The sequence below is a fragment of the Leishmania martiniquensis genome, chromosome 7 (assembly GCF_017916325.1).
Source record: "Leishmania martiniquensis isolate LSCM1 chromosome 7, whole genome shotgun sequence".
Classification (NCBI taxonomy): domain Eukaryota; phylum Euglenozoa; class Kinetoplastea; order Trypanosomatida; family Trypanosomatidae; genus Leishmania; species Leishmania martiniquensis.
The window spans coordinates 261648-282500 of NC_090142.1; the positions used below are offsets into that span (position 1 = coordinate 261648).

Consider the following 20853-nt stretch of genomic DNA (forward strand, 5'->3'; position numbering starts at 1 on the left):
GCGCACCGACGTGCCCATACGTACACAAGTCGCACCGGTGAGCACTCGCCACGCATTCGATAGCGAAAGCACCAGAGGTGCGAGGTGAGCGACGTTTGTGCGCACACGCATCCGTATCCTTTGCAGGTGCGGATCTGATGCCCACCAAATGGAGTAAGAGGATCGTCGACGCCCGTCCGCAGTCGGTGGCGGACGGGGTAGGCAGTGTGCCTCTCTCAATGCCGCTGGCAGCTTTGGCTGAGGAGGAAACGGCAACGACCATGCCAGCGTTGCTGGCAGCCACAACTGCATCGGCGGCTGTCAAGGCACGAGGCCGCCGTGTGACGGTGTCGGGTGTGGAGGAAGTCCGGGAAACAGCACCAGCGGAGGGCAGCACCGGCGGTGCTTTACTATCCTCCGCGGAACCTTTTAAGGTGCCGGATGCCGTACGGCAGCGCATTCAGCAGCTGCGACAGTCTGCCACGGCGACACACGCGAGCAGCACCGAAGCCTCTACTTGCGCGGCCGCACCAACATCAGAGGAAGCCAAGGGTGCCAGGGCACCTGTGTCGCTGCCGCCGGCTTCCTCCTCGGCTTGTGACAGCGTTCGAAGCTGCAGCGGGGCTGCGACGGCGCCGAGTAGTTTCACGGCGGCGTCGCGTGCACCGCCTCGATCGCCCCCAGACTCTATCGAAGCGGTGTCTCAGCTCGCCTTCACAGCACCACAAGCCTTACCCACCTCCACCGAGGAGATCGGCGAGGGGCCTATGTCGGCTACGGCGGTGGCCCACAAGGCGTCCAGAAGCAAGTGCGTGCGGGTCGAGGAGGAGGAGGCACCGCTGCTGCTGCCTCGGCAGAAGAAGCCAGTGATTTTCTCGCGTCAGTGGCGTCGACAGCTCTTCACTGGCACCGTCCCCTTGCCGTTGCCCGTATCGCCCAGCAAGCCGACCGCAGGCCCTACTGTCGATGATCTCGTGCGAGGTCATCGCCAGAGCTTAAACCGGGGCGCGCACAGGGGTATGGATGGGACTGACGCAGACATCGTATCTGATGAGGAGGTCGATGCTGACGAGGACGGCGCGTCACCCTTCGGCAAGGCCAACGTCATCAAGTTTAGCTGCATCCAGGGCGGGGACAGTGGACCACAACGACGTGCACCGGCGCCGTCAAGCGGCGATTCCAGCGAGGGGGAGGACCAGCTCAGCACTACATCATTGTCTGTAATGCGGGCCACGGCTCACGGAGCACTGGACGGGCGTCGTCGCGGTGTGGCATTGCAGTTCTCAGGGGCACCGACACGCCGGCAGCAGCATCAGCTAAGAAAGCAGGAGCAGGAGGCGCGGGAGCACCACCGCGTGGAGCTTCACATGTCTGGCTTCGATGCGGCTTATCTCAGTCGGCAGGAGGCGCGACTTCGCGTGGACCGGAAGCGCGACAGGAGCGAGGGTAGCAAGGACGAGGAGAGTGGTGATGAGCACTCTTCGGAGGACGAGGAAGCGGACGATAGCGTATCGGATACGGGAGAAAGTGCTTCGCTCTCTTCTGTCAGTGGGGCAGGAGCGAACTTCGAAGAGGAGGAGCAGGAGGAGGGTGGCGACAGTGATGACGGCTTGTCGGGACTCTCTGCATCTGCGCCGGATGAAAGCCCACGTGTTGTCGGGGATGGTGAACGCAGCGCAGCGCAGCGTACTGAGGAGGAGCCACGCTTGCGCGCGCAGGGGAAGAGCGGTGCGGCGGCGGCGTCAGAAGTCATCGCCGAGTACGGCAGCAGCGCCAATTCCACGAGCTCGCGATTTCTCTTCTTCCAGTCATTCTTTTTCGCGTGCCACGAGAACCGCATGAACCGCAATGGCTGCCACCACACCCTCCTCGGACTTCGCGACTCCGTCACCATCAAGGGCCCCTGCGGCGTCATCGGCTTTGGTCTGGGCGAGGTCACTGTCAGCGGCTTCTACCTCGGCTGCAAGCAGCTGGCCCTGTGGCACGAAGAGCACCGAGCGGTGCTGATGCCCATGAAGCGACTCAAGACGCGGCACGCGCAGGACATGGAGCTGCCTCAGTGGCCACGCGTGCCGGCGCCTGCGTGGCCCCCGCGAAGCTCCTCAAGAGCCGCTGCCGCGGGGGCAGGCATGGCAACGGGTGACGATGCTTTGGGCCAGCCACTAAATCCACTGCACTACCGCGGCACGTGTGATGCAGCTGGGCGCAGGAAGTCAGTGATGGCGAGTGGCGCTCCTGCGACATCCACTGCGGCTACAGAGGGGCCAGACACTGACGACGAGGAGGAGTTCCTGCAGGCGCTGCAGTGGAACTGCGAGTCTGTCTTTGGGGACGTTGACTGGGACTGGGTGGAGGCGACGCTGCAAAGTTGGCGCGGTCTCTTTTCCAGTCAGCTGCCGCCGATCCTGTTGATCGTGCAGCCGCCCTCGTCGATGCGCCGGCATGGCGACGAGGGACCGACGCGGAGGTTCTACCTCACCCGCAAGCGCGGCCGAGGGGCAAAGGCGGACCAGGTGGGGGCCACGCCACAGAGCACCGCCGCCGCGCCGTCGCGCGCTTACATGGACATACCCTCCTTTGTGGCTCACCGCAGCGAGCCGTCTGTCGATCTCGCGCTTGTGCCGAGCATTGTGCCGTCGATTGCGGCGCAGGGCTGCGGCTCTGTCATGGTGCTGGGCTCTGCGAACATCGGCAAGTCGACGCTGTGCCGGTACTTGGTGAACGTCCTCCTCAGCCAGCACGGGCTCTGCTACTGGCTCGATCTCGATGTTGGGCAGCCCGAGTTCGGCGTACCGGGCCAGATGGCGCTTTGCATCGTCCGGCGTCCGCTGCTGCGCGCCCATGACGCGAGCTGCGCGCAGGTTGTCTCGGCCTTCTTCGTTGGTGCCAGCGCCGCGGCGCAGTGCCCGCTGACCACGGCGAACGCACTGGCGGCGCTTTGTGCGCAGGCGCGAGCGGTAGGCAAAGATCACCCTGTGGTGGTGAACACGCATGGCTGGGTGCTGCAGACGGGACGCCGTATCTCGGTCGAGGCACTGCGCCGTCTTCGACCGCGCCATGTGATTCACCTCCACAGGGCGGAGGAGGCGCTATGGGCACAGGACACAGCAGCTTTGCTCAACCCGAGAAACGGGCTCAACGCTGAGGTGGTTCAGCGCCGATTCCTTGTCCGCCGCAGCAGTGGCTGTGCTGCTGCAACGACGGCCGCTGCTGGGAACCACGGCGAAGCGACAGCGCGCTCGAAGAAGAGGGTAAAAGGTGAGCCTTCGAGATGCTCCGCGCCGTCGGCCACCCTTCTCTGCCACCTCCCGTATCCGCACACTCACGATGACGCTGCCCAGCAGCCTGCATCCGCGGGCCGTGAGCCCCATGTCTCGCCCGCCACGACGGATGCGCAAAAGTGGTGCGGTCAGGTTCACTCGGTGCGCGTGCAGCGCGAGGAGACGTACTCGTCCATCGCACGCATCAAGGCAACGAAGGGCAGCCGCGGACGGCAGCTGCGGTGGGAGACGTACTTTGCAGCTCTGCTCCGCCACTACGCCGGGGGCACGAAGTCGGCGAGCGGGAAGGAGGAGGAGGCGGAGACGACTCTCCTTGAGGCGCCGCTGTCGGCACTGCACTCGATTGTGCTGGCCGAGCGTGATGAGAAGCTGGGCGACGTGTGCCTGGCGGAACCGATGACGTCCTCCTCGTCGGCCCCGCAGGTGCCATCCCCCGTCACCGCTGCTGCTCAGCGGCAACGCCGGCAAACGCGGGCAGAGGTGGCCGCGGCGCTTGAACATGCGGTCGTCGCTGTCCTTTTTCACGCTCTTCCCTCCGCGGCGGCGCGCGGCCAGTTTAGTGTCGGCAAGAGGCGGGGCGTTGTCCGTAGTCTGGCCTCCCTCCCAAATGGGTTTCCCGTATCATGCTACGGTGTTGTGGAGAGCTGTGAGCGAGAGCTCCTGCACGGCGCTGGTGCGGCGCAGCGTGACCATGGTGCGAGCTCGGCGTCGAGTGACCCCGCCTCAGCGGGGTGGATTCGCATCCGTGTGCCTCTGCGGCGAAGCGTCGTGGCAGCCATGCTCTCCACTCCCGAGAGCGAGCTTGAGTGTGAGGCGACCAAGTGGTCTACCAGCGTCTCCATTGCCTACAGTGCCGCCTTGCGTGGCGATACTGCCTTTGTGGACGTCTGGCGGTAGGAGGCTCTCCTCGCTGCTCTCCTCCGCTGAGTCGCTCCGCTGCTTCCCTCTTTTCCAACGACTCGCGCCTTCTCCCTCGCTGAACTGCGGGGCGCGTGCGCGCAGGAGAGCGGGTCTGCAATGATGCAGAAGGGTGCTGCCCTCCCGATACAGCAGCAGTGCACGCGCGCTTAGGCACGTGCCCTTTAAAACGAAAGCGCGCTAAGGTGAATGAATTGATTGCTAATGTTGTAATATACGATGAGTATTCGCCCACCCACCCACCTGTACACGCGCACACATGCCGATGCCGATGCAAACGTGTGCCTCCGGGAGAAGAATGCATGCACGGAGCACTTTGCGCGGGTGGGGTTGGGCGGAGTTGGACGATCCCACCGCGGGTGATCCGTTCGCAGGGTCTGCATTGAGAACGTTTCGCATCGAAAGAGATGTGCACGCGCATGCGCATGCTTGTGTCTGTCTCGGTCTGTCTGTGCTGCATGCGCTCCCCCCCTCTTTCCTCCGTGGGCGCAGCGCCGCATTTAGTGTGCCCTTCTCATCTCCGTCTTTCGTTCACTTGACTTCGCTCCCTCTCACTCACTCAGATCCCACTGGATGACACCGTCATCACAGCAACCACGTGCGAAACACAAAGAGCAACAACGCACCGTTCCCCCTCCCCCTCCCCCTCTCCCGACCACCTGTGGACTTTGGGCTCTCCACAGGGGGGCTCGCGGTTCCTGTCGTCGTCTCCCGCGCACCCCTTCGTGCGTGAGCTTCTTTGTAGTACTGCGATGGACCGCTACTGCGTCTTGCGTCAGGGGCGTCGCGGAGGCCAGGTGCGGCGTAGCCTTTCCTGGAGCTTTGCGGCCACGGTGGGGGCTCTCGCCATACTTGCAAGCGTCACTGCACGAGCCGTTCTTGCGGAAGTGGAGGATGACGCGTCCTGGCAGTCGGTGGACACCCGCGGCAGCGGGGTGAGTGATGCCATGGCGAATGCATCGGCTGCACGTGTGAATGAGCCGCATGCGTCAGCCGTGGGGGCCGCTCTTACGCTGACCGGTGGTTTTCCGCAAGGCGGCGACGACACAGCGTCGAGGCCGCCAGAGGCCCTGCGCAGCCACCAGGAGCACCACAAACAAGGTGCCGGGCACACGGGTGAGCTGTACGCAGACACAGTGTCAATCAAGGAGGCTGTAGAGAGCGATACAGCAGTGGCTTCTACTCCCCCTTCTCCCCCTCCATCAGAGGCCTCGACGGCGAAGTCTGTCGTCGTGGAAGACGACCGGACTGAGCCGCCACTGGAAGAGGATGTGCCGGCGCGATCAGTATCGCACGGTGCCCCGTACAGCGGCGAGGAAGGAGGCCGGCTACATGAGCAGCGGCGTATGACCGAGTTGACGGCCACCGCCCCGTCACCTGTGCATGCCGACGGCACCAGCGGCACAGATGTACGTGACACATGTGCGGCTGCTGTGGCTAAAGAGCCCGCGGCTGCTTCCTACTACAACGCCGGCCAAGACGCTGCTGCTGCGCGGTCACCGAATGACATTGTGGCCCCATCGCATCCACGAGTGCTGCCCGCCTTCGACGAGGCCGCCGCGTCCACCTCTGCGTGGGGGAAAGGGAGCTCACCCGCATTGCCGAGGCCACAGGCGGAGGCGCCGAAGTGGCCACCACTGGAGGACGTTAACGCGCCCCGGCAGTGGTCAGGGAGTGGAGAGGCTGGGGGTGGTCGTGCAACGCACGACGTGGATGGCGCGACGGCTGATGATCGGGTCCTCAGCGGCATTGCGGGCTCCTCGTCGCACGAGGTGTGTCCTGCAGAGACACCGTTGCCTGAAGCGGAGTTGGCGGCAGAGAGGCTCGAGGCATCTGCAGCGCCTTCCGCGGATGCGATGCCTGCGGAGGTGCCCGGAATCGAGCACGCTGTAGGGCGGCTGGAGGAGGACGATGGGCCCAGCGCCGTGAAAGCAGCGTATGCTGCCTCCGAGGAGGCACGCGCAGAGGAGCGCGGGCGTGATGACCTCAATTTCAGTGTTCGCGTACCCATGCCGACGAGGACGGACGACGAAGCGGCCGCTTACGCGCGCTCGAGAGAAGGCCACGCCGCTCCTTCCGCAGATGTTTACCCTCCCAGGCAGAAGGAAGAGGCGGTGGCGCCGGCGGAGGCGGCTGCCCAGTCCTACGAGAGGCCGGATGGCACTGCTGCTGCTGATGTTGCTTTCACGGGCGAGGCGGAGATCGCTGCCAAGGTGGCGGCTTTTGATCTGGACGAAGACGAGGATGACAGGGTGGGGGAGCAAGGGGAGAGGCTCGAATCGTCTTCACCGGCCTCTGCCACGATCACCGCGCCCAGTGGCCGCGACACTGCGCGGTATCATCCCAACGAACAGCACCGACTGCGCTCTCGATCCTCACCCCCATCTCGACTCGCGCTATCCTACCTCTATTACCACGCGCTGGAGGCGCTCTACGTGGAGGAGAACATCACACTCTTTGTGCAGCGCGCCCGTGACATGGCGCCGTACGGACATGCGCGGTTGAATTGGCTTCTTGGGGTGCTGCACGCCTACGGCGTCGGCGTCCCTCACAGCGAGCGTGACGCGCTCATGTACTACTCCTTCGCCGCCATGGAGGCTGTACCGGAGGCGCACATGGCGCTCGGGTACCGATACAAGCTCGGTCTAGGCGTCGTGGAGAGCTGTGAGAGCGCACTGGCGCACTACCGGGAGGCAGCCGACGCGGTGGCTATGACGTACGACGGCACTGCTGCTGCCTCTGTCGATGGCGTGACTGCGATGACCGCTGGCGCTAAGACGATTGGGAGCGGTAAGGGCGGCCGTAGCGGGTCGACCTCCTTTTTCGCGTACCGCGACGACGCCGCCGCGTCTGACATGCGCCAAGAGCGCCGGCTGGATATGATGGGCCTCAAGTATCAGGCGGACATTGGCAACGTGAACGCGCTGCTCACTCTCGGGTACCTCCTCCTCAAAGGTGATTATCAGGTGATGCGCAATGGGCGCCGCGCTGCTGCGTACTTCGAGACGGCCGCGGAGAAGGGCAGCGCACGAGCGCATGGCGCGTTGGGTCAGCTGTACATGGCTGGTGACCCGTCTATCAGCCCACCACTGCTGCCCGACCTGCAGCGGGCCCTTCACCACTTCCGCCTAGGCGCTCTACAGAATGATCCGCTGTCCCTGAATGGAATAGGCTTTCTCCACGCGATCGGATACCTTTATCAAGACAAGCGCCAAGGCGTCACTGGCAACAACAACACAACAGGCGCGCCGGGAATCAGCGACGAGGCTGCGGAGTCGACGTCGAACGGCCCGCCAGACTTCGTGACGGCGTCGCAGTACTTCTACCGAAGCCACTGCGCTGAGGGGCTGTACAACCTCGGCGTCCTTTTCCTGCACGGTCGTGGGGTGGCGCTGGATAAGAAGCAGGCGCGCCGTCTCTTCGAAAAGGCAGCGAAGCAGGGCAGCGTACTGGCGCAGTGGCAGCTGGCGAACATGTTGAGCGAGGCCGCCAATGACGGTAGCGGCATAGGGGTGGCAGAGTGCGAGCGGGCGCTGGCGCTGTACCAGCGCACCGCGTCCTTTGGGACTTGGCAGCACCGCGCCTCAGGCAACCTCCGCTCAGGAGGTGGCACCGACGTCGGCGCAAGCGATGCGGGCATGGGGCCACAATCGCAGCGCCATGGCCAGGCAGAGGGAAGGACGGGTGCCGGTGTAGAGGGCGACGCGCGACTCTTGGAGAGGGCGGGGGCCAGACACTTGTCCTCGCGCGACGGCAGCCCGGACGAGGGTGATGGCCCCGGCGCCGACGGTGGCGGTGACGCAAGCCATCTTGACGAGCTCGTGCGGCCGCGCTCGGAGGCGGAGTACCAGCTGCTCGTGACCGGCCTCATAGACCGCCTGCACGCCGTGGAGGAGGCGCTGGTGCTGTCGGACGAGGGGGAGGGCCCAACCACGGTATCGCTGGCCTCCTTCGTTGAACTGCTCAGCTTAGCTGAGACGGGCGACGCGGCCGCCCCATGGCTAGCCGCCCAGTACGTTGATGAATACCTCGAGGTGGCGGACGCGACCCTGCGAGGCGGCAGGCGCGTTGGTGAGAACGGGGCGGTCCCTCTCTTGTGGCCTTCGACCTCCGCGCCAGGGGAGACGTCGGAGTACCTCTCCGGCGAGGCCGCCACCAGTGAGCTGCTATATCATCTGCTACAGCGCACCGTGCTGCATCACACGCACTCGCACGCCACACTCGGGGCTGCGTATCTGAGACTCGGCAACTTCTACTACTATGGCGAGTCTCCCCTGTACGGGGTGGACATGGAGCGTGCACTGGCATACTACCGTATCGCTGGCGATCACCATTACAACGCGCAGGCGCTCTTCAACGTGGGCTTTATGTACCAGCTGGGCCTTCACATGGCCCCTCGCGCAACACGGGTGGTGGGAGGCATGTCCACACAGGAAATGTCGGAGCGACCGGGCGTGCTGCAGCACTACACCAGCAGCCCTATAGGGGCGGAGTGGAAGGTGCACTCGAACCCGCCCGAATACCTGCGGGCGTCGCCAGCTTTCCACCTCGCTATCAAGGCTGCGACCAACGCGTGGAACCGCGCCAGCGAGGACCCGATGGCGCGCGGCGTCGATGTGTACCTTGCGTGGAAGTATTACAAGGCGTCACTGAAGCAGGAGGAGCGGGGCTCCATGGCGGTGCGATTCGCCTTGGCGGTGCTAAACGTGCAGTGGTCGATACGGCACTTTGGCGTAGCTGAGGTGCTGTCAAAGTTGGCGGCGTTGACGTCCCCCTCGGCTTCTCCTCCGACCTCTGCCGACTCCGCGTCCTCTGAGGCTGAGGCAGGGGCTCAAGACGCTGACGTTCCGCTATCGGCTGGTGCGGGGGGTGCCCAGACGGCGCAACCGGACAGCCACCATGCTCTTCAGAGATCACTGAGCTCGCTGATCACCATGCTCCGCCTTGTATGGGACGAATTCATGAAGAATGCGGTGCGTGTCGTGAAGGCGATGCGCTCATGGTACGGGCCGTTGGAGGACGCGGTGCTGTACGGCGCCATCTCCGCTGTTGTCGTTGGGCTGCTCATTCGGCATCATGTCGCATGATGCTCTCTGTGTATGCGTCGGTGTCTGTTGGGGAGGGGGGAAGCTCTGGCAGACGTAGCGTGCGGGTAACGGGGGGGGTAGCCGCAGTCTGTCGGAGGATGTGCTCTGTGGCTGCATCACACCTCCGCCAGTCCCCCACGCTCACTCGCTCCCCCCCATACATACACAAAGCGAAGCGGAGAAGCGAAGGCACGAGTGGGCAACTCTCGCCCTTTCTCACTCCCAGTGGTATTGTCCGTGTGTGTGTGTGTGTGTTGCATTCGTCGCGCTCGCCCCCCTTTTCTTTCTTTCACCCCCCGTGCGTACGTACGCGCATCGAACCGCTCGCTGCTGTTGATGTGTGTTTCTCCACTTTCTCTTCTCGTGCGTGCGCGCGTCTTCTGCTCTTCTTGCGGGAGGAGCCTTTTGTTGTTGCTGCCCGATCGAAGCTATCCACAGTTGCACACGCACCCACACACACACGCACGGAGACGCGCGAGCTGTGGCATTCACCGATGGAGGCAGGGGGTGACCTGCCAGGCCGTGGTGGCGCGCTGCGCGACAAGCCACCTGTGCGCGTGTGAGCGCATCCTCTCACATCCACGAGGCACTCCGCCGCTCACACGCATGAGCCTTTTCGCTGGAGGTCCCTTCCGCTAGTACTTCTCTGCGGCCACTGCTGTGCTGCTGCCGTGCCCCCTTCACCATCCGCCGCTCATGGACTCGGAGCACAGGCGAGCAGACCGGGAGGAGCGCACGCCTGTTTTCTCCCCTCTTCTTTCCCCCACCGCCCGCGTTTCTACGTCAGATGTGCTTCTCTGCGCACGCGCGCACCCCTCCCCCTCTTGTTGTATGCGTACTCCTGCAGCCGAACTCGAAGCTCACACAACGCACACAGTGGCTAAGCAAAGAAATAGCCTTTGTGAAGTACGCGCCTCGTCGATTCCTTTCTCATCTTTTTTTTCCGTATGGTTGGAGCGGCTGCCGTTCCTGCCCGCCCGCGTTCATTCTCATCGACGCACGTGTGCCGCTCTTGGTGTTTGCGGCGATCCGCGACGCACGTAACTCACCGTTGTCTCCGTACTTGCCGGCCCCCTACGCCCGCTTTCCTCTATCCTTCGCTCTTGAACGAAACGGAAAGAGAGGGTGCGGGACGCAACAACAACAAAAAACAGTGGCGTGCGCGAACCTCTGGCGATCACAGACCTCTCACATACGCGCCCCCCGGTGCCCTTCTCTTGGCGCGCTTTCCTTTCTGCGCGTTTGTGTGCATCTGGATGCTTGCATCGCCCCTATCGCTTCACGGCTCACACAGCTCCCCACTTCTCCCCCCTTCCCCCCATCGCACCAGCGCGTCCGTGGCATACGCACACACAGACGCACATCAGCTCGTCATTGACGCAGTACGAAACGAGTTCGTCGGTCTGTGCCGCATTTCTCCGCTCCCCCCCATCCCCTCTCGCTACCTGCGCCACCGCCTTCTTCCCCTTTCCACGCGCCTTCGGTAGACATAAAGACACACACACACACACTAACAGACACGCCCAGGCTTACTCGCGCGCGGCCGCACCAACGGTGGCGTAGAGCATCTTTGCTGGGCTGTGATGCTCCGGTGGAGTTCGCGACACTTCTGTGCCGCAGCCGCAGCGGCGAGATCAGAGGTGCCTCGAGGCGTCGAGGAATTCGATGTCGTCGTTGTCGGCGGCGGCCCCTCGGGGCTCTCGGCTGCCATACGACTGAAGCAGCTCGCCGGAGACCAGAAGGACTCTTTCCGCGTCGGCCTCATCGAGAAAGGGAGCGAGCTCGGCGCCCACACGCTCTCCGGCGCCTGCGTGGAGCCGCACGGGCTGGATGAGCTGCTGCCCGGATGGCGCGCGCAGGCGGGCAGCATTCTTTCCAGCATGACACCCGTGACGACGGACGCCTTTTATGTGCTCACTGGGCCCTCGCGCAGTCTTAAGGTGCCGTGGCTACCCTCGACGCTACACAACGGTGGCAACTACATCACCTCTCTCGGTGGCGTGTGCAAGTGGCTTGGCGAGCAAGCCGAGGCCCTCGGGGTCGAGATCTACCCTGGCTTTGCGGCGGCGGACGTCGTCGTTGATGATGCCACCGGCGCCGTGACTGGGGTGCAGCTGAATGACATGGGCGTGGACCGAAACGGAAGACGAACGGCGCAGTACGAGCCCGGCATGACTTTCCGCGCAAAGCAGACGGTCTTCGCCGAGGGTTGCCGCGGCTCCTGCACCAAGAAGCTCGAGAAGCGCTTTGGGCTGCGTGCTGCCGACAACCCGCAGACGTTCGGGCTCGGCATCAAGGAGGTGTGGGAGGTGCCCAAGGAGCAGCACCGCCCAGGCACTGTCATGCACACGGTTGGGTGGCCGACGACGGATAAGGGGCACCACAACACCTACGGCGGCGCCTTCCTCTACCACTACGGCGACGGCCTTATCTCGTGCGGCTACGTGGTGGGCCTCGACTACTCGAATCCATACTGCCGCCCGTACATGGAGATGCAGAAGTGGAAGACGCATGCCCTCATCCGCGCGCAGCTGCAGGGCGGCCGACCAATCCTCTACGGTGCCCGCTCGTTGGTCGAGGGCGGCTTCAGCGCGCTGCCGAAGCTACACTTCCCTGGCGGTGTGCTGGTAGGCGACTGCGCCGGCTTCTTGAACCTCCCCAAGATCAAAGGCACGCACACGGCAATGAAGTCGGGGATGCTCGCCGCCGAGGCCATCTACGAGGACGCCTTCAAGGGCGGCAAAGAGGAAGCGGCCAGCGGTGTGGAGTGCAAGAGCTACGCCGACCACTTCCGGAACAGCTGGCTGTACAATGAGCTATACACGGTGCGCAACGTGCGGCAGAGCTTCCACAAGAGCTTTACGTGGGGCATGATCTACACCAGCATCACCTCTTTCCTGTCGAGGGGCCGCGAGCCGTGGACGCTGAGGCACACCACACCGGACAACTTGTCGCTGAAGCCGGCAAAAGACTGCGTGGAGATCGAGTACCCGAAGCCGGACGGCAAGCTTACCTTTGACCTGCTCACGAACCATAGCCGTAGTGGGACGGCCCACAACGCTGACCAGCCGTGCCATCTGCGCCTGAAGGACCCCCGAGTGGCGGAGGAGGTGAACCTCAAGAGGTACGCCGGGCCGGAGTCGCGCTTCTGCCCGGCCGGCGTCTACGAGTTTGCTGACGGCAAGCTCATCATCAACGCGCAGAACTGTCTCCACTGCAAGGCCTGCGACATCAAAGACCCGACGCAGAACATCGACTGGACGGTGCCCGAGGGCGGCGGCGGTCCCAACTACCAGGGCCAGATGTGAGGGCGCCTTCCCCCCTTCCTCCCATTTTTTCTTTGGTCGCTGCAGCGTGAGCGTGCGGCATCGGTGCTGGAAGAGGGAGGGGGGAGGAGGGCGTGGGGGTGTAAAGGAAAAATGGCTGCAGGGCGAGGAGGGGGAAGAGACGGGGTGGGGTGGGAGGGGGGGCAGCACCGCCGATCGTGCCCCCTTCGCTCTTCCCCGAACACTCACACACGCAGTTTCTCTGCTGTCTGTTGAAAGTTGCCCGCCCCCCCTCTTTCTCTCTACGTGTGCGTGTGTCTCGATCGTTCGGTCTCGTGTACGAATGTGCGCGGATGCGCACCTCGTTGCTATTGCGCTCTGCCCTCCTCTGGCTCTGTTCCACGGAGGTGTCCTCCCCCTCCCCTTCCCGCTCTTTTCCCTCTGACGTGGGAGTGGCGCTTGTGATGAGGCTGTGGTAAGGGGGGCTTGGGCGTATAGATGCGCAACAACAAAAATCTGCGGCCGCATACCCCCTCCACCCTTCCTTTCTCGTAGCGGCTGGCGGCAGCGATGCGCATGTAGGTGTGTTGCGAGGAGAGGGGAGGCGTGGAGGGCGGTAACTGCGCACGGCGGCGGGCCTGCGCGCCCACACACAGAGGGGGCCTGTGGATCCTCCTGACGGCAATGCTTTGGGACGTGCCACCGACTGCGGTGGTGCTCGTGCTGACTCTGGCGGCGTGTAGTGTTTGTGTATGTGCGAGTGCGCGCTCTCAGGTCTCTCCACTGGTGCTGTTGTTGTACAAGTGCTTCTGCATATTCTCCTATAAACCGTTCACTCCGTTTCAGCGTGCGTCTGTGCTTCGCCCCTTTCCCACTGCTCGCTCTCTTCCCGCGCTGATTGCATGCTGCCCCAGAGAACTCGAGTAGAGAGAGAGCGGGACGAGAGCGAGGAGAGCCAAAGGAGGGGAGGGACGTGCCGCATCAGAACGGAATTGCAAAGCTGTGAAAAAAAAAGTAGAAGAGAAGCGCGCAGGGCGAACAGGTGCGGGTCCATCACGGCCAGCTGTGACGACTTCGTGCCTCCCGAACCGATAGGTGCCGCGAACGGGCGCTTGTACCCTCTCTCTGGCCACATGGGCGTGTGTACCGTGCCGTGTTGGCGCCTGTGTGTGCAGGGTCCAATCTACCCCCCCTTCCCTCCCTCCCCCTTCCCTCGGTAGTAGCCGCTTCTATCGAATCGTACCTATACCGTGCGCTGTGCGCCACTCTCTCTCTATATCTGTGTGTGTGTGTGTGCGTGAGCCTCCGTCTCGCTCGTGTGGTCTTCCCTCGCCATTCCTGCTGCGCCTTCACATCGCCTCTGCGAACCGCAATCGTAACAAAAAAAAACTGTACGGAAAAGAGAACCTTCCGTAGGACACACGCATACAAACAGAGAGACAGAGCCAGGCAGACGGACGGACACGTGCGCTTGCTCACGAGGAGATGCTAAACTGCTTCTTTGGGGCGGAGCTAAAGCCGGATGGTGTCCCGGTGAGCTTCGCCATCCCGAAGGGGACGTCTCTCGTCATCACGCAGTGCGCTGTCACGAGTGTGGTGCCGCCACAGCAGTCGCCCCGGTCGCCGGCAGATACCGATGCGTCTTCTTCGCCGTCGGTCGCGGCCCAGGCGTACAGCCCTGTTACCCTGTGCGTGCAGGGTCACGGCTTGCCGACTCGCTTCGCTGTCTGCTCCTTGTCCCCGGCACAGAAAATCACGTACTGCCCCTTACAGCTTCTTTTCTCTGAGCCCGTGTCGTTTGTGCTCGTGCCACAGACCGGCTCTTCGGCCGCTGCAGGCAAGTCGTCGTCACTCCCACCGGCGTCGCAGAGGGGTAAGAAGATGGGGCGTAATGAAAAGCGCGATAAGACTGCAGCGGGCGCCCATGGAGGTGGCGCAGCAGCGGCTTCTGCTGCGTACCCAACGGTGCACCTGACCGGATACTACGAGCGTGCGGCGGACGAGGACGAGGATGACGGTGTGGCCATGAGCGCCATGGCGGCAAGCGATGAGGAGAACGAGAATGGATTTGATGAAGCGTAGCCAAAACAGAGAGCACAGAGAGAGAGCGAAAAAAAGTGAATCACTGTGCGGGGCCGAGACGGCGAATGGCGCCTTCCTGTGTATATGCGTGCGTGCGCGATGGCGAGGGGAAGAGAAGGCAGCGGCGGCGGAGTGTGCTCGAGCCTCTCTGCCCGATTCCTTACCCCCTCCCTTATCTTCGCTCTTAGGTGAAAACGCAAAGAGGAAATCGGCGGGGGTGGGGGGAAGGAGAAGGACCCCTTGGACATGGCGGCTGACACACACACATACACACACTGACACAGCTACGTGCATGTGTGTGCAGATGTGCGTCTGCGTGCAAAGTTTCGAACGTTTAATGAATGCGAGTGCAATCGATGGTCCCCTCGAAAGCGCGTTGAATTGACTTCTATCACGAAGCGCACCCCCTTCAAGCGGAGCGTGCTGCTGCTTGCCTCCCGGCATGCCGAGAGAGGGAGAGAGAGGCGCGGAGGAATATGTGTGCGGGGTATGGGTAATTGGGCGAGGGTGTGTGGTAATGCCAATACACGCGGAACAGATGCAGTGGCACGTACACATGGTGAGGCATCCGTGAGGCGATAGGGCCTCCCACCTCCGTCAACGGAGGTGAAAGAGGAAGCTGAGAGGGGGGGCAGCCGAAGTGAGCCACCTCCCTTCTACCACCTACTTTCCCACATCTGCGTACGTGCCGCACATCTCTACGCGCCGATCCGCACGGCTGCTGTGTGTGTGTGTGTGTGTGCAGTGCCTGCCGCCATTCGTAGCGTTCATTCTATCTGTGCGTGTCTGCCCGTGTGCGTGCGCCCTCGCCCCTCTCTCTTCCTCTAAGAATCCTTGTCTTTGAACCCCCCTCCCCCTACCCAAAGGTCGCGTATATCTTTAGTGCTTGACGGTGCCATTCGCCTGCGTGAGTGGAACACGTACCGCAAGGCTGTCCTTCTGCATTCTTCACTCCCCAGCCAACACCGATCGACCTGCGGTCGCGGCCCCCCTCTTGATTTAGCTCTCTCTCTCTCCATCTCTTTCCGTAGCACATGAGACCAATCGCGCTGGGCTTCCAGATCCCGTCGCTGCGGGGCGTGTGTGAGGCGAACGCGCAGTTAAGCAGTGAGGCTGCCGCTGCAGCTCAGACGCTGACGGTTCCCTACCCGATTGGTAGGTCCACTTTGCAGATTAGTGGTATTCACGCGCGGCTCGGGCCGGTGAAGACATCTGCTGACAAGAGGAATAGCGCTGGCAAGCCTGGCCAGGTGCAACCGCGCACGAAGAGCTCGCCTTCGGCTCCAGCTTCTGGAGGTGCGCTGGCGGTCGATATCGTTGTGCATGCGCATGTGCGTGGGGAGATGAACCGCGCGCCGCGGTCGTACGTTGTCGCTGTGATTCCGCTACGGTTCGACGGTACCGTTGCTCCGGTCTCCTCAGTAACAGCATCCTCCTCCTCAGTTATCGCCACACATCGCGGTGCTTCGACGCTGCTGCCCGCCCCGTATGACAAGCGTGTTATCAACGCACAGGCTCGCAATGCTCGCCGAGGCGTCATTGCACCCGTATTCCCCTCCGCCTTCGCCAGGATTGACTTGCGCACACAAATGGAGCGTGTGCGGCTGAGCTTCACCGTCGTTCCCTGCGGCAAGACCGCTGGCACGGGTGCATCTGCCAACGGTGCAGCTCATGCACACGCAGGTAAGCGAGTGCGCGAAGCGAACAGCAAGACGACTGACGAGTCGGCCTCTGTGGCGCCGCTGGACTGTGCGATTTATGTGACGGTGGTGGGCACAGTATCAGCTATTGCGTAGTCCTTTGCGCGCGCGCGTGTGTCTGTGCTCCTCGCTGATTAAGTCACATTAACAGAGAAAGAAGCAGCTCTGCCAGTCCCGCGTGTGTAAAGTTGTTTGTGTAGCCATGCATGTGTGTGCGTGTGTGTGTGGCTTAGCGTGGTGGGAGTGATGCCGTGCCAGGGAGCGGTAGCTGGAGGGTTGCGATGTGCTTAGGAGCGCTGACATGTGCGACCCTCATCATTTTCTATCGCCCCCCCGCTTTTTTTTTATCCTCATCGGCGGCGCAGGTGGCTCCCTCTCCCTCTTCGTCCTTATCACCGCTCTAAAATTTGCACACACACACCCCTGAAAGAGCGCAGCCGCACTCCGTGACGCACAATTGGCGCGGGCGGCTGTCCACGCCCATTCTGTGAAGGAAAAGAAGCGGATTCGAAAGCGCCCGATTGTATCCCAAGTGGGTGCCCCATGTGACGCAGACATCCCCACGCACTCGCACACGCACACCCATACACTCACACACACACAGACAGACACAGAGATGACAGGAAAGGCTGTTCTCCAGACCGCCAAAACGCGCACCTCTGCATGCGCTGCACGCTGTAGGGCACGATCTGTCCCCTGCCGCTATCCCTCTACCGCATCTCTGCTTCACCCCCTTCCCCACCCCCTTTTTTCCGGCCTCACCATCACTGCCCATCTCTCCTCCACGTCTCCGCTTCCAAAAAAAATATAATAAAAAATAACGGAACGTTTTCTTCCTTTTACGTCATGGCAACAGTGGAAACCTGACAGCCGTCCTTGCGCGAGACGCAAGTGGGGCCGAGAAAGGCCACACTCGAGACATCGTTGTCGCATCATCAATCCTTGTCGCGTATGTCTGTCATTCACTCGCTTAGACGCATAACGCCCTTTCACTCGCTGCCCCCCTTCCGCTCTCTCGCACTCGAACTCACCTCGCCGCCGAGCACGCCGCTTCTTCCAGTGCCATCGGCATCGTCTGTGCACCTCACTCTCTCACGCAGAATCTTTCACCGTCTCGCCGTTGTGCTTCCACCAAACCTCTGCTTTTCTCCATCTGCCTCCCGCTCCTCCGCTCTCTTCCTCTCTTCGCCGGCTCTTGTAGGCATTTTAGGCCCTGTCAACGCCTGGTGTGTGTGTGTGCTTGCATCTTTCATTGAAGTTGTGCCTTGGTCCTTCAAAGGGAGGCTGCAGAGTGGCAGCAGCGTCGCGCGAGTGCCCCCCCCCCACCTCTCTCCTCCCCTCCTTCCTTTCTCCTCACTCCAAAGCGGCACGTATACGTGCCAGTGGCACTTTGCAGGGCGTTGGAGAAGAAGGGTGAGCGGAAACAAAGCGAGTGAAGGGAAGGCGGTGCTGTGGTGGTATGAAGGTGACCGAAGATGTCATCGCCGCGAACGCACGTCGTGGACCTCAGCGGTATGGCGCGCGAGGAACTTATTGAAATCGCCAAGAAGCAGTCTCGGCAAATTCGCGAGAAAAACACGCGCATATCAGCCATGGAGTCCTTCATCGAAAGTGTCACCGGCGTATCCGCGGAGGCGAGCCTCTCACACTCCCCCCATGCCTTCTCGAATGCCCCACCGTACAACGCAGGTATGGCAAAGGTGGCCCACTGTTCTGCCGGAGCTGGCTCTACCACCGCCACCGGTGCTTCTTCTTCGGAGCTGCTTCAGCTGCAGCAGACACTGGAGGGAGAGCGGGCGCAGCACAGCTCGCGCGTTGCGCAGCTGGAAGAGCAGCTGCGCGAGCGGCAGCTCGCGTATGACCAACTGCAGTCGAAGGTAGATGGGTGGAAGAAGAAGGTCATGACCGCCATGACAGCGGACCAGGAGCGTATCCGCGGCCTCGAAGCTCAATTAGCAGCGGCAGCGTCCACCTCACAGGAGTCGTCGCCGGCTTTCGCCCCGTCCAGCGTGCCTGTCGGAGTTGCCGAAGCCCCTTCCCCCGGTCCTGAGGAGCTCCACGCCAGTACCGAGCACCGGCCGCGTGAGGCGGAGGTATCGGATCTTCAGCGAGAGCTCTCCAACGTTAGGGAGCAGCTTCATGAGGCACATGCTCAGCTGGAAGCGCTGCGCCACTCTTCACAGCAGACCCAGCCTCCGCCCGCCATGGCTGCAGTAACTTCGGAGGTCACGTGGGGAGAGGGTACATTCTCCGCACTCTCTGACAACGCCCTCCCTGCGTCGGAGCCGCAAGCAAGTGTCCCGGACATTCCACCTGACGTGCTTCACGAAGCCGTGCCCGCGAAGCTTGCCTCATGGAAGGGGCGAGTCAGAGAAGCCATGCTGGCGGACAAGGCGCGCATCGAGGAGCTTGAGGCGCAGCTGGCGGCACTGGAGACTGCTAAAAGCGCTGGCCATGCATCTGAGGGTGACGACGCGGCGGTGACCGAGGCTCTGCGCTCGGAGGTCAGCCACCTGCAGGGGGCGCTTCAGGCCTCGGAGCGGGAGCGCGAGCATGTGGCTGCCGAGATGAAGGCCTTCAGGGAGAAGATGGACGGGTGGAAGGTCAAGGCGCGCACGGCTCTGGAAGAGGGGGAGTCGCAGCGCCGTGTGCTGGAAGCAGAGATACAGTGCTTAAAGGTGCAGCAGCTCGTTGCGTCTGCAGGTGCCTCGATGGAACGGAGGGAAGAGGGCGTGCAGGCGGATGTGATCGCCGGTGCGGTGGAAGCGGATGCGACGAGATCGGCCGCAGGTGCGGCGGAGGACATTCCGACGCAGGCCTTCAGCGGCGTGGCTGCTTCTGAGAAAGTGTGCACTGACGTGCCGCTCATGCCCAGCCCAGTGGTGCTGCCTGAGTTGCACCTGCAGAGCACTCAGGCTCTGCTAATGGAGGTGAATCGCGTTGAGGCGGAGAACAGGCGACTCCATCGCGTCATCGCGCAACTGTCCAGGTTCCGGGCGGAGGTGATGCGCGAGGTTCGCGCGGTCGCCAGTTCCTTTCCCTGCCACTGTCTCGTGAAGTAAGCCCGAAAGAGTCGTGCATGCGAAAGTGTATGCGTTTGTGCGTGCGCGCAGGTGACCGAGTCGCTGCCGCTTCTCGTGCCGGTAGGCTGTGCCCCGCGTGCGCGCAGGGGTGGAAGGGCGACCGTGGGGCGGATGAGGTGGCCGAGAGGTCAACGGGTTTTACCGAAAGAGCGGCATTCGGGGTGCGCCAAAAAAGAAAAAAGGGAACACTCTGGATTTTGGCGAGAGCAACGCACTCGGGGATGCGGGGTGGGTGGGGAGGTATCGCTGGCGCTTGTGCTTGTGTGCGCGCTCGATGGCCAGTGTCATTGGCCCATGGGGGACTCTTTTCCACTCCCTCTTCTCTCAGCCCTCCCCCCGGCCTCAGGAGCACACACACACACACATTTTCGCCATCGATGCCTCATGTCCACCCGCGTCTTTTAGGCTCCGTGCGGCATACCTCCTCGTATCTTCTCTCCTCTCGCCCCCATGCGGTTTACCTTTTCTCTTACGTACACCACACACACACACACAGCATCATCAAAGAACATTTCCACACCTGTGCACCATTCATCGCGAGCCTTCTGATCTCTCTCTCCTCTTCCTGCTGCCCCGTCCCCAGACTACCCCATTACCCCATCGCTTTCGCATTCAGCGTGTGCGCGGCTGTGTCGGTGTGTGCGGGGCTTGCCTGTCTGTTCGCCGGTGTTGTCCGACAGTTTCTTCTCCCCTCCTCTCTCTCTTAATCTTCGTGCGCGTCTCAGTAAGGGAAGCGCACGTGTGTGTGTACGCGTGTTCAAAAAATAAACGGAAAGGCCAGCTTAAGTGGCCTTCAACGTCGAACCGAAGCGGTAACGGAGACAGGTCGAATCGCCTCGATGAGTGCTTGGGTGGCGTCACGTTCCTCTTGCTGCCCTCTCCTCCCCCTTCGCCCTCCTCGTCGTTAGCGCTTCCCTCTTCGTCTTTCTTGGTGTCGCTTCTTCACGCTCTCCTTTCTCTCTCTCTATCCGTGCAGAGACGAATATCCATCTGCACACCTACACTCGCGCTTCTCTTTCACTGCAGCCCGCCGGACGCAGCTGCACCATCGCGGTCGGGCGGAAGCGAAAGAGCGAGAGTGGGGTGGGGTGAGGTGGCAGGCTACAGCTGGAAAGGCTCTGATATTGGGCGTGAGAGGGACAGGTGCGGTTTAGAGAGGGATCGCGGCCCCTCTTTGATTAATTTGCGGGCTGAAGGTCGAAGTGGAGGAAAGAGGTTCATCAAGCACTGAGGCACGCACATCGGCTCTTGGGCGTACTCGGCTAGGCGGAAACACTAGACAGGGAGAATCGAGCTGCACACCGGGCGCACCCGCGAGAAAGCATATCCGTACCTGCCTGACGTCGTCGGGCCAGACGACTCGATATCCCCCCTCCTCCCTCTTTTTTTGAGGGAAGAGGGTACCCCCACACTGTCTCTTCAGCGCACCTCAGACGCTCGCTGATATTACCAAGCTG

General features: G+C 62.4%; 6 protein-coding genes across 6 annotated transcripts; all 6 read left to right on the forward strand.

The window, feature by feature from the left end:
- Nucleotides 1-137: 137 nt before the first annotated feature.
- Nucleotides 138-4157, forward strand: LSCM1_07317 (uncharacterized protein; the record flags this gene model as incomplete). Its single annotated transcript, XM_067324692.1, has 1 exon — nt 138-4157. One exon carries the CDS (start codon nt 138-140, stop codon nt 4155-4157), a length of 4020 nt encoding a protein of 1339 aa, XP_067181049.1.
- Nucleotides 4158-4930: 773 nt separating this feature from the next.
- LSCM1_07318 (uncharacterized protein) lies at nt 4931-9265 on the forward strand (the record flags this gene model as incomplete). Its single annotated transcript, XM_067324693.1, has 1 exon — nt 4931-9265. One exon carries the CDS (start codon nt 4931-4933, stop codon nt 9263-9265), a length of 4335 nt encoding a protein of 1444 aa, XP_067181050.1.
- Nucleotides 9266-10848: 1583 nt separating this feature from the next.
- On the forward strand, nt 10849-12573 carry LSCM1_07319 (uncharacterized protein; the record flags this gene model as incomplete). The annotated part of the gene is made up of 1 exon (XM_067324694.1): nt 10849-12573. The coding sequence occupies one exon, from the start codon at nt 10849-10851 to the stop codon at nt 12571-12573; it is 1725 nt and encodes a 574-aa protein (XP_067181051.1).
- A 1443-nt stretch (nt 12574-14016) lies between these two features.
- LSCM1_07320 (uncharacterized protein) lies at nt 14017-14613 on the forward strand (the record flags this gene model as incomplete). The annotated part of the gene is made up of 1 exon (XM_067324695.1): nt 14017-14613. One exon carries the CDS (start codon nt 14017-14019, stop codon nt 14611-14613), a length of 597 nt encoding a protein of 198 aa, XP_067181052.1.
- Nucleotides 14614-15647: 1034 nt separating this feature from the next.
- On the forward strand, nt 15648-16409 carry LSCM1_07321 (uncharacterized protein; the record flags this gene model as incomplete). Its single annotated transcript, XM_067324696.1, has 1 exon — nt 15648-16409. One exon carries the CDS (start codon nt 15648-15650, stop codon nt 16407-16409), a length of 762 nt encoding a protein of 253 aa, XP_067181053.1.
- Nucleotides 16410-17788: 1379 nt separating this feature from the next.
- On the forward strand, nt 17789-19375 carry LSCM1_07322 (uncharacterized protein; the record flags this gene model as incomplete). The annotated part of the gene is made up of 1 exon (XM_067324697.1): nt 17789-19375. One exon carries the CDS (start codon nt 17789-17791, stop codon nt 19373-19375), a length of 1587 nt encoding a protein of 528 aa, XP_067181054.1.
- Between the last annotated feature and the right edge of the window lie 1478 nt (nt 19376-20853).